This window comes from Aristolochia californica, unplaced genomic scaffold (assembly GCF_029961685.1).
Source record: "Aristolochia californica isolate CCGP_79_NKW_82.1479 unplaced genomic scaffold, dmAriCali1.0.hap1 SCAF_10, whole genome shotgun sequence".
NCBI classification, from domain to species: Eukaryota; Viridiplantae; Streptophyta; class Magnoliopsida; order Piperales; family Aristolochiaceae; genus Aristolochia; species Aristolochia californica.
In genome coordinates, this window is record NW_027181771.1 from 34,006,790 (window position 1) to 34,018,447 (window position 11,658).

At 40.9% G+C, this 11,658-nt stretch overlaps 2 protein-coding genes across 7 annotated transcripts; one reads left to right on the top strand and one right to left on the bottom strand.

The window, feature by feature from the left end:
• Nucleotides 1-606: 606 nt before the first annotated feature.
• On the top strand, nt 607-8,972 carry LOC137937751 (glutamate receptor 3.5-like). 6 transcript variants are annotated; one of them, XM_068782934.1, is made up of 9 exons: nt 607-854; nt 930-1,096; nt 2,045-2,094; nt 2,277-2,695; nt 3,196-4,541; nt 4,629-4,906; nt 7,055-7,086; nt 7,229-7,638; nt 8,213-8,972. In XM_068782934.1, exons 4-9 carry the CDS (start codon nt 2,428-2,430, stop codon nt 8,657-8,659), a joined length of 2,781 nt encoding a protein of 926 aa, XP_068639035.1. In that variant the 5' UTR covers nt 607-854; nt 930-1,096; nt 2,045-2,094; nt 2,277-2,427; the 3' UTR covers nt 8,660-8,972. The 6 variants fall into 6 exon arrangements, with proteins under 6 accessions (XP_068639035.1, XP_068639011.1, XP_068639017.1 ...); XM_068782910.1 differs by having other exon boundaries at nt 607-1,096; nt 1,995-2,094; XM_068782916.1 differs by having other exon boundaries at nt 607-1,096; nt 2,270-2,695.
• A 274-nt stretch (nt 8,973-9,246) lies between these two features.
• Nucleotides 9,247-11,140, bottom strand: LOC137942571 (cytochrome P450 77A3-like). Its single transcript, XM_068788271.1, has one exon. The coding sequence runs from the start codon at nt 11,120-11,122 to the stop codon at nt 9,599-9,601; it is 1,524 nt and encodes a 507-aa protein (XP_068644372.1). The 5' UTR covers nt 11,123-11,140; the 3' UTR covers nt 9,247-9,598.
• Nucleotides 11,141-11,658: the final 518 nt, after the last annotated feature.

Genomic DNA, 11,658 nt, shown 5'->3' on the forward strand with positions numbered 1-11,658 from the left:
ACCCTTTCACATCCACAAGAAAGAAGAAAAAGAGTTGACACACCAAAGTGGTCAGTCGTCTGTTTGCTTTTGCCCTCGCGTCTCGATTCCATTCACATGTGTTGCGTCCCATTAAACCGTAACAAACGACATCTTTGTCCCCCTCCACATTCGTTGCTTGTCTTCGCGTATAATATTTCAATAGTGTCCCCATAAAGGTTATATTTAAAGGCAGCCTCCCCGAACTTCATGTATATTTCTAATAACACCCTCTTTGAAAGCAGCAAAGGATGACTCTAAAAGAAAATTTAAATATTTTATAATTGGTGTTTTTAAATAATAGACTCAAAGCTTATAAATTAGAGAAAGGTAATAAAATTCTGCAAATTTTGGTCGAAAGAGGATGATTATATAAATTATATTTTATTTAAACCGTAATTAAAATATACTATACAAAGCGTTGACGCTTAGTCTCGGGGGGAGAATACGACAAAATCTAATGATCTGAGGATGGATTTATAAAAAAGCACCAAACTAGGGAGGTAACTCGAAAAGTCTCCGCGCGTATTGAATGCGATCCCATGGCGGGCTAGAAAACGTTAAGAATGCAGAGGAGAACGACCAGACTGGTGCGTGATGACCGGCGACTGGAGTCTCCTTCACGGTCCGTTAATATTTCTGGAATTTTATTTCTTCACAAAAATTGGCATTCCTCAATTTCCTTCTCGCTGAAGCCATCAAAGCCAAACTGAACAGCGTATTGCAGCTTTTTTTTTCTTTTTTTATGAAGAATCGATTCTCTGTTAACCAGACTGAACTGAAAGATAAACCAAACAAAAGCTCAACCGTATCTTTTTAACCACGTGCCGCACAAGGTCGACGCAACGTTCGCTCAGCAAATTCCGTCTCCCATTCTTTCCTGCTCTCATTTAACTAGCTATCTCGTACAGCTTTCTGGATCCGTTGTGTATGGTGGAGCGCTGATGGTCTACAGAAGGAACTAGAATCTTTTGCTCTTCTGCTACTGTTACACCCACAGTTATCTTATTGACGCTTCAAGGAAAGCTAAAGAGTAAGGGAGAAGGTCTGCGGTCGTCTGTCTCGAAATGGGAAAAAGGTAAGTACGTCCGATTCTTTGCTTATTTCGCGAGAGGTTAGCAGATTCTTCGTCTTTTGATTCGGGGGTAATTGGGGTTTTTCCTTTTCCGAGTCTATATTTTGCTGAAGTAGTGTGTGCTTGAGTAACTAAGATACTACGCACCACTTTTATGTGTTATCTAATGCTGTTCGTTTCTAGTTCCTTGGTTTTTCAGCCTTCAAAATGGTTTTTTTTATTCTGTTTGTGTCGATAGATGTGTGAGTGGAAGTTCTTTTAAGCACCTCGCGCGGTTCCTTTCGTTCACTATTGCATCGTCGCCTCTGGGTTTTTCGTCCTGCGGCCTCACGTTGGTATTAGGTGGTACTGAGAATCTTGATCCTGTGTCTTCCTAATCTTTTAGTGATCATGGAGTTTTGACATGATTGGCATCTGAGCTGTTCAATTACTGTGTCTACCAGTTTTTCGTTGTATTTTACTCAGTTAACGAATTTTTAAACCCAGGAACCGATTGTCGCTGTGTTCTCTCTTTGCTGGTTGCTGCTTGTTTTCATGTTTGTCATTAAGCCGAATATATTAACATATAACCAATATTCTTCTTTCTCTCTCTTCCTTGGACATAATAATCTTCTGTATTGACACTGTTATTTACTGCTTTCCCTTTCCTTAAGGTGAGTTCTTTACTTATTTCCTAATAGCTGTTTCTTCAATCGTTGATCCTTAATATAATAATATAAGTATTTGTTGATATATCTCTCTTGGATATCTGAAAATATAAAAGGTGTGAGGTGTCATCTTTGCGTCAAAAGGGTTTTTTCTCTTGCTGTACGAGATACGTTCATGTATTTATTTAGTATGAACATGATTGCATTTATCTCATTTTAATTAACTAGAGTGCATTTTTTTTTTACTTGACTAGATGGACATTCTGCAATTTTGCTTTTTCTTCAACATTTATTTGTGGTTCAGGTTCAAACATACGACTGATTGTCCCCTCTGATAGCACTGAAAAGCAGAAGGTGATTGATATGGCTTTATTTTCCTGCTTTACTTATTGTTTTTCATGTGAGGCTTTCTGCTTTGGAGGTGTTTATGGAGTTTCTATTTGATATCATTTCTTATACATAAGTCCCCTGCTAGAGTTCTGGCCTTTTGGAAATTCCCTGACTAGCTGTTCTTGGTTTTTGAACTGAGGTGTTAGTTTTTATGCATTCGGATCTTGCTGTTCTTCTGCTTATTGAGAGGAGTTGCTCAACTTGGTATCGGGAAATTGCTGTCGATATCTACGCCTTCTCAGGGTTCAAAGTTGGTATTGGAACTGTGATGCAGTAGGTGTGTGCCACCTTTACTAAATGAGGCTGAGTTTGGTATTGGTGTTGTGTTGCTTTCTTCCACTGGGAGTTTCGAGTCAGCATCAAAATACTAGTCATCAGTCCAGACCAGGCGTGGTTACTGTAGGAGTTCTGTTCACTTTGGAATCGGTGATTGGTAGAGCAGCAAAAATAGCAATTCAACTTGCAGTGGAGGATGTCAATGCAGATTCTAGTGTGCTTAATGGGACAAGATTTGATGTTGTTCTAGGAGACACAAACTGCAGCGGTTTTGTAGGAACGGTTGAAGGTATGAGAAGTAGTGATGATTTATGTTTTTTTTAATTTTTTAACTTTATCTTCCACTCTGTCTGTCCAAGTATATGGCAGAAGTAATAAGATTGTAAGCCCCAAAGGCAAGAAAAAAAAATGTGGTTTAGATAATGAGACATCTTGGCTTTCTTTTGTTGGCAGAAGCATTAGTCTGGCTTCAATTAAAATGGTTTAATTTCGGATATTAACCTATAATAGGTGCAGTTGTCTTGGCTCAAGTCTGTGCTACAGTGAATTGTCTATAAATGCTATTCAACTGCTCTAAGCATTTTTGTTCATTCTGCAAACATAGTCTTGTTTACAGAGCTTTAGGTTCATTCTGATGCAGTTATTCAGTTCCAGCTGCCAAAATGTTAAATGTGGTTGGATTCTTGAAAATTCAAACCCCGTTAACCTGGAAATGGTTTTCTCTGTCAATCTTTGCTGAAGTCTCTTTATTTCATTCGCAGAATTTTGACAAAGGCCCTCCTTGTGTAGCTTTGCAGCTGATAGAGAAAGAAGTGGTTGCTGTAATTGGACCCCAGTCATCTGGTATAGCTCATGTGATCTCTCATGTTGTCAATGAACTTCGGATCCCACTTGTGTCATTTGCAGCAACTGATCCTACTCTTTCTGCCTTGCAATACCCCTTTTTTGTCCGGGCAATCCAAAGCGACTATTTTCAGATGCAAGCAGTTGCTGATTTTGTTGACTATAATGGGTGGAAAGAGGTAATTGCCATTTTCGTTGATGATGATTATGGCAGAAGTGGGATTTCTGTCTTGAGTGATGCCCTTGCCAAGAAACGAGCAAAGATATCATATAAACTTGCATTGCCAGTGTCTGCAACTATGAGTACAATAAATGATTTATTGGTGGCAGTCAATCTGATGGAACCTCGGGTGTATGTTGTTCATGTAAATCCAGACTCCGGTCTTAATGTTTTTTCTGCTGCAAAGTCTCTTGGGATGATGGGAAAAGAGTATGCTTGGATTGCTACTGATTGGCTCACCTCGCTCTTAGATTCAATTGACCCTGCACCAGCTGAAACTATGAATTCTGTTCAGGGAGTCGTTTCTTTTCGACATCACACTCCTGATACAGATAAAAAACAACAACTTATTTCTAGGTGGAGTGATTTAGCAAGAAAGAAGAATGTCAACTCAGGCTTTAATGCCTATGGACTCTATGCTTATGATTCTGTCTGGTTAGTTGCTCTTGCCATCAATAATTTCTTAAATGAAGGTGGAATAATCTCTTTTTCAGATGATCCACGGTTACATGACACAAATGGCAGTATCCTTCACTTAGCTGCACTTCGTGATTTTGTGGGAGGCCAAACTTTACTTGGGAAGTTGTTGGTAACAAACTTTACTGGCCTGACAGGAGAAGTTCGGTTTAATTCAGAAAAGAACTTGATTAATCCGGCATATGATGTAATTAACATTGTTGGAACTGGATCCCGAAGGGTTGGCTTTTGGTCTAATTACTCAGGTCTCTCAGTCACTGCTCCAGAGATATTATATAAAAAATCAGACAGGAATTCAAGCAGTAATTCAAAGCTTAATAGTGTGATTTGGCCAGGTGATACTGCAACAAAACCACGAGGTTGGGTGTTCCCTAATAATGGGAAGCCTTTGAGAATTGGAGTGCCTAACCGAGTCAGTTATAAGGGTTTTGTTGCTAAAGCACCAGGACCAGAGGCAGCAAAGGGATTTTGTATTGATGTGTTTGATGCCGCAGTGAAGTTGCTGCCTTACGCTGTTCCACATCAATTTATCTTATTTGGAAATGGCATTTATAATCCTGAGTATAATGAACTTGTAAAAATGGTTGCAGACAATGTGAGTGGATCTTCTCTATTGGCAGCTTCTTTGTTTATTGCGATTTTTATCTTTTTAAGTATTCTGATAATTTGTTTTCTACTTCAGAAATATGATGCTGTTGTTGGTGACATAACCATTGTTACTAACAGAACAAGAATAGTGGATTTCACACAGCCTTACATTGAATCAGGCCTTGTTGTAGTTGCTCCTGTGAAACAGATAAACTCAAGTGCTTGGGCTTTTCTAAAGCCATTCACAGTAGAGATGTGGTTGGTCACGGGTTCTTTCTTTCTCTTTGTTGGAGCAGTTGTCTGGATTCTTGAGCACAGAGTAAACAAGGAATTTCGTGGACCCCCAAGGCAACAGCTTGTCACTGTATTCTGGTTAGTATATGCTTGAGCATTTCTTGATTAGGAACAAATGAGATCCTAACCATTAAGTATGTCTTTATGCTGAGGAAGTAGTTGGCATAACTGTGCCTTTTGTCTCTTCATATTGATTCCTTTTCCATTGTTTCTAATGAGAAGTTTTATTTATATTACTCATATATCACATTTATTGGAAGGATCACTAGTAATATCTAAATACCTACAGCCAAGATACCTAAATGAAGCTTTCGAAGAAGAGCTTCAATTGGATTTGAACTGAACATTCGTGCAAATTCACAGATGCAAAGAATGACTTTTCTCTATAAAATCGTGTAAATGTAATTAGATACTTTTTTGGCACAATTTTAGTTGTCATTGATATTTTATAAAGTAAATCTTTTAGAGGACCACAAAATTTTTGAATTCTACTAAACCTTTTGTTGTATTTTGTAGTTGCTTGTAAATTGTATCTCAAATTCATTCTGGCTTGTTTTTGGCTGCTTTAATATAAAAAGAAATAGGACTTAGGAAGTTGACTTGTGTGATTTCTTTCAACTACCATGAATCTGGATGGAATCTGGAAGGTAATGGAATTTATATGTGGAAAAGCATAGATAAATCTCAGAGTGTTTGACTGTGCGAACTTCCTGAATATATGACTATATTTGTATCAGTGTCTTCTAAACAGGGAAACCCGATCTATGTTTTCTATTGGTAATGATTGACATTTACAGACAAAAGAAGGAGACAAGAGAGTACAAGGTTTTCTTCACGAAATATGTTCTCATAAATGGACCAAAAGATTTAATACAACGTCGAAAATCCCATTATGACAACTAAATTTTGGAGCATATATTCCTCCATGTCAACCTGTTGCTTTGTTTTGGGACTAAGACAAATGTTTTTACGCTTGATAAAGCTGCATGTCCATCTGGATTAAGCTCTATTTTCTCAGATATTTCAAGAACAGGATGGAATCTGAACTTGATCCCTGTACACTCGTTTTTTCAGAGCTTGTATTGGCAGTAGTGTACTGCTTTGAGAAGCTTGCTGATCGATAAAGAGTGCTGGGACTTTTAATTCACTTCCATCAGCCTGCCCATTAGTACACTGGAACATCATGGAACATCATGGCTAATAACTCCCTATGGTCCCTCATCATACTTCCCTATCCGAGGTCCTGTCCTGGGAACATCTAAAATGACATTTTTTTATATTGATCTGATCAGGCCTGGCAGCCGCAAATCTGTTCACATTGGACAAATTCGTTACCATTGGCTTGAACTAGCCAAGAGATTCTCTTCCATCTAGAAGCAGTAACTTTTCTGAAGCCATATTTGAAATTGTTGAACTTAAACTCGGTTCTGTTTACTAGCGAGTTTACTGGTTGTTGATGTGAAAAATATGGCTAGTCTGCTTTCTCCTCATATCCTTTGGTAGTTAAACTCCCAACCATTGAATCTTTTCTCTTGGAGCCATCATAGGCCAATGATATTAAACTACTAAGTAACTCTAAAGATATCTACTGTTGCATGCTTATAAACTTGCAGTGAAATAGGTAGTGAACCATGGGCAATTCCACGTGAGGAATTCAAGGCCACAGTAGTCATGTCATGTAGTTTTAGCATATTATTTAATAAGAGGTAGCTTATTGTATATTTGTTTAATTTCTTTTCTTTAAGCTAATCATCAGTTGGTAACCTTGGAAGTTCTTTCAGTTGTCATATCAGGCTCTGTGGCATCAAACCTATGTCAGGAAAAGTGGTTAAGTATGAAAACGTTATAACTATTTTCTTCTTCTAGTAATATATGATCATGACAAGTAGCTCACAGTCGGAATTTGGGCAGTTATATGAATTGGAGGGTGCTTCGGGTTAAATGCTGTTTCAAAACATCTGCCTATGTTCACTAAATGAGTCTGAGTCTTGTCTAAGAAATCTAAGAAACCATGCACTATATAACTCTTCTTTATAACTCAGTGCTCAAATTTCAAAGAAACTGATAGTAATTTATTTGAGAACCTAGTACTTTCCAATTGTATATGCTTATTTTTTATCTGCTTTGGTTAAAACTTGAAAATTTCTAAACATATTTTTTATTCAATTATCTGCAATGATCACATTTAAGCCATTGTAACTGGATCTTCTTGAAACTATTGTGCAGGTTCAGTTTCTCAACCATGTTTTTCGCACACAGTAAGTATGCTCATACTAGCTGCATTATGTGTTATTTCCTTTTTTTCCCTTACCCTGGCAGGTCAATAATTTTTTACTTTATGTAATACAAGTTTGTTCCTCAAAATTTGACTTCTAATCTATCTAGTTGATCTGTAAATAGGAGAAAACACCACAAGCACCCTTGGACGATTGGTTCTGATCATCTGGCTTTTTGTGGTATTGATCATCAACTCAAGCTACACAGCCAGTTTGACATCAATTCTCACTGTCCAGCAGCTTTCTTCTCGTATCGAAGGCATTGATAGTTTAATCTCAAGTAATGAACCAATTGGGATTCAAACTGGGTCATTTGCTAAGAACTATCTCATTCATGAGCTGAACATTGCTGAGTCCAGGATTAAATTCATAGAGCACCCTGAAGAGTACGCTGAGGTCCTTCAACTTGGGCCCAAAAGGGGTGGAGTGGCTGCTATTGTGGATGAACTTCCGTATGTTGAACTCTTTTTGACTGCTAGCAAATGCAAGTTCAAGATCGTTGGTCAGGAGTTCACAAAAAGTGGATGGGGATTTGTAAGTATTCGTCTGATTTAGTGTCTGAAAAGCGCATGCAACTCTTTGGTCTAAAGATTATTTATTTCCTATGCTCAAACCATAATCTTGTACTGCTATTGACATTGTCAGTTTTTGCTTCTCCACCACTCGATTTTGCTAGATTCTTGATATGTTTATCTGTTTAAACACAACCTTTTAAATGGTAGGAGTATTTGTCTACTTGTAGTGTGTACTTTGTTGGATGAAGATGAGTAAAGTGTTCATTATAATTTTTCATAGCCTTTTCCCTCTTTAGTAACCATTTAACTGCTCTTGGTCGTGTTATTTCTAATTTTTCATTTCAAAACAAACTAATGATGGGACTTCTATTCAAAGACTTGCTTCTTTGCACCATGAGGATCACATTCTTGAATGGCTAAATCTATCAGTGGCGTTTACTCCTCTCCAGTTGTTCTGCACGCAAGTCAAGGGCATTCCCTATTACCATATTGATAAAACACGTATAGGAAACAGTGTTTCACTTGCGTTTTGTTCCATCTGGGTTTGAAACATTTCTGACCACTTACCATTAGTATGTAACTTTTATTTGCAGGCCTTCCAGAGGGACTCTCCTCTTGCAGTGGACATGTCAACTGCCATCCTCACGCTCTCTGAAAACGGTGAACTTCAAAGAATCCACGATAAATGGTTATCTCAGGATGGTTGTTCTTCTGCCCAAGTGGATCAAGTTGACACTAACCGGCTGAAACTCGAGAGTTTCTGGGGCCTCTTCCTCATATGTGGGACTGCATGTTTTATAGCACTCATAGTGTTTTTTGCAAGAGTTATTTGTCAATTCAGCAAGTACAGTCCTCACGACATTGAGCAAGATGGTGCCATCCAGAGCAGCAACCGCTCAAGATCAACCAGCCTGAAAAAAATAATTGAGTTTGTTGATAGGAAAGAATCTGAAGTGAAGAGCATGGGCAGGAGCAAATCAGATGGTAAGAGGATAACTAGTCAAGCCTCAGAAGGAGAGCCAAGCCCATCATCTGGTTAGGAAAGCTTTCATGAAAGTTCAGAAAGGAGTCCAGAGAAGAAAAAAAAAAAAAGTGAAAACGTCTTGGGAGTGGAGGCATTTCCTGAGTACCCATGATTTTATTAATATTAACCGATTAAAGAAATTATCACTTAGAATTGCTTGCTGTGTAAACTAGTAGATGTAATACTCATATAATGAATAGGAGTTTTAACCTCCTTAGGAGAACAGATCTTTCAGCAGAGAGCCTTTTTATTGTAAAGTTCTTCAGAGCTGAATATTGTACGAATGGTAAATTTTTCTTAATAAGAATGACTTCATTTGCACTTGCATTAACCAAATAAAAGGGAAAAAAAGGGACCAACCATGGTGGAGACCATTTGAACCAAAAAACTGAGTCACACAGCCTTCCCCAGACGCGTCTTACAGAAGTTAAATTTCCTGGCGTGGATCCAACCAACCCAACAACTACTAGTAACCTGTATTGAATGTCCAGTACACAATTTGCACGGCAGCGCAGGTATCACTTATGGCCATTCAGCTTCGCTTTAAAGACTCATAAATCCGTTGTCAGAGTTCAGAAATAAAAAAAATTATTTATAGCAGTTCAATGTGCTTGATGATGGAGACTAGCAGTTCCGTGATCTACATGATGGAGACTATGTCTTGATGTCCAAATCTAATCTCTATAGAACAGACCCAATTCATAATCTTGATAGTAATTCAAATGTCTACCATAATGAATGGTTTATCTTATCACAGGCAACAAGCAATTTTTCTAAGTGTGTAATCTCTCTCAAAAGAGAAACAGTCCCTTGTATTCTGAGAGAGACATGGAGAGTTAAGGAATCAAAACTTCTAAAAATGGAGGAAGCAACCGAAACTAAGAAATGTTCCAGGAAGGGCTGAGAAAGAGGAGGTGGAGCAGGGTGTGCAAGAGGCCGTATTATATCTCTCCGGTCACCTGGGAACGGTGACTGCTCTGAGAGAATTCTTCATCACGACGGTGAAGGCAAAGGTCTCAGTGGGATCCGGCGGAGCTCCCGGGACGGGAAGCCATTTGAATGCCTGAACCATTCGGGCGAGTAGCATGTATATGTGCAGCATGCCCAGAGACCATGCCGGGCAAATACGCCGTCCGGCTCCAAAGGGCATCATCCTCACGGCCTTCGTGCCCGTCACATCGACCTCTTTCCCTTCGCCTTCCAAGAATCTCTCCGGGCGGAACTCGGCTGGGTCTGGCCACACGTTGGGGTCCTCCGTCACCCACGCTGTGTAGAACTCTACGTTGGTGTCGGCGGGGATGTTGTAGCCTCCCAGCTCCGTGTCCTTGGTGGCTGCGTGCGAGAGCACGAAGTGACTCGGAGGGTGGCGCCGGAAAGTCTCCTTCACCAGTGCGTGGAGATAAGTCATCCCTTCCACATCTTTTTCTGTTATCTTCCCGTCCTTCCCGACGTGGCTGACGATCTCTTGGTAAAACTTCTCTTGCATGTTTTGGTTGAGGACCAAGTGCAACAGAACCCACTCGGCAGCGGTGGCGCTGGTGTCGGTCCCGGCGTTCATCACTTCCGAGCATAAGGTAACGAGCTCCTCCTCGCCCAGGAGGCCCCGTCCCGCGGGTTTCAGCTCGAACAGGGAGTCGATGTATGCGGCTCCGATCGGGCTCACCATCCCGTCGCTCCCGTCGCTCACTCCCCCACTCTCCACGAACGCCCTTCTGCTTCTCACGAGGGGGACGAGGCAGGACATCTGCCTCTTCCTCAGCTCCTTCGCCTCGCGTAGCTGCCGCCGGAAGAGAGGCAAGAGCACCGGCATGAAGTCCGGTAGCTTTGGAGTCGTCATCATCATCACGTCCTTGAGGATTGCCTCAATCTCCTTAATTCTCTCTTCGGAGATCTTGGCGCCGAAGCAAAGGCACACAAGAATACTGCAAATAGTGAGCCTGCAGTTGCTCATCACCTCGACTGATCCATGCTCCTGGCACTCTTCACGTAGCCTGTTCAAGTGGTTGGCCATCGCCCATTCTCGTATCCAGCTGCACTGCCTGATCCTCACCGGATTTATAAGCTCGGTGACGAAGTTTCTCCGCAGAGTTCTCCAGAGGGGACCATACTCGGCGGAGTTGATGGTGCACTTGCCGACGCTGAACAAGAGACGGATGGGGGAGTCCGGCGGGCGGCTGGCGAAGATGGGGCCCTTCTGGACGAGGGCTTCGTGGATGAGCTCCGAACTGGTGATGACTATCAAAGTGCGCTGCCCCATCTGCATGGTGAAAATCGGTCCATACTTGGGTCGTAAGTCTCTCACCACGTACATGAAGGGGCGACGTTGGAGGATGACCTGGATGAGGTTGCCGAAGATGGGCCACCCCGGCGGCCCCGGCGGAAGGTTCTTCTTCCCGCCGCCGGTAGTGGACCAGTAGCGCCACCAGAGGGCGGCGAAGACGAGACTCAAGACGAGAATGCCCAAGTCGGAGAGCTGCATGCCTAAGCGAGAAGGGAAGGTCGGTCACTGACACTGTCGACTGCGGAAAGGGTGACAGGGGAGCTGTATATAGGAGCGATAGAAAGAAAACAAATGAATGCTGTTCACCGCCCACCTGCCAATGGCATGATTTCAATGCACCTCATTACGATGCGGTAATTAATGAAGCAGTCGGCTACAGGGTGTCACGAAGATTGATTTAAACAATTTCCAATTCCCAGATGTGTTTAAAGAAGAAAGGATTCCAGACCTGCTTCCTTCTCTAACCGGAAACACTCCCTCTTTTATAATCTGAGACTCCCTCCCTAAACCGGCTATCTATAACCCGTGTTAATTCATCAAATCCAGAATACCCAGATTGATTGTCTCTACGTTTACGAAGTTTAGATTTAACTTGCATAAAAATATAAAATACCAGATTACTGAGTTCGGAAAATTTTTTGGCCTAAAATTCCCTTTTTAAATAAAAGGGTACGAGAAAGATTAACATCTGAAAGAGACATAGGGTAGCCAGCTCAATGCAGTATTTTAAAGTA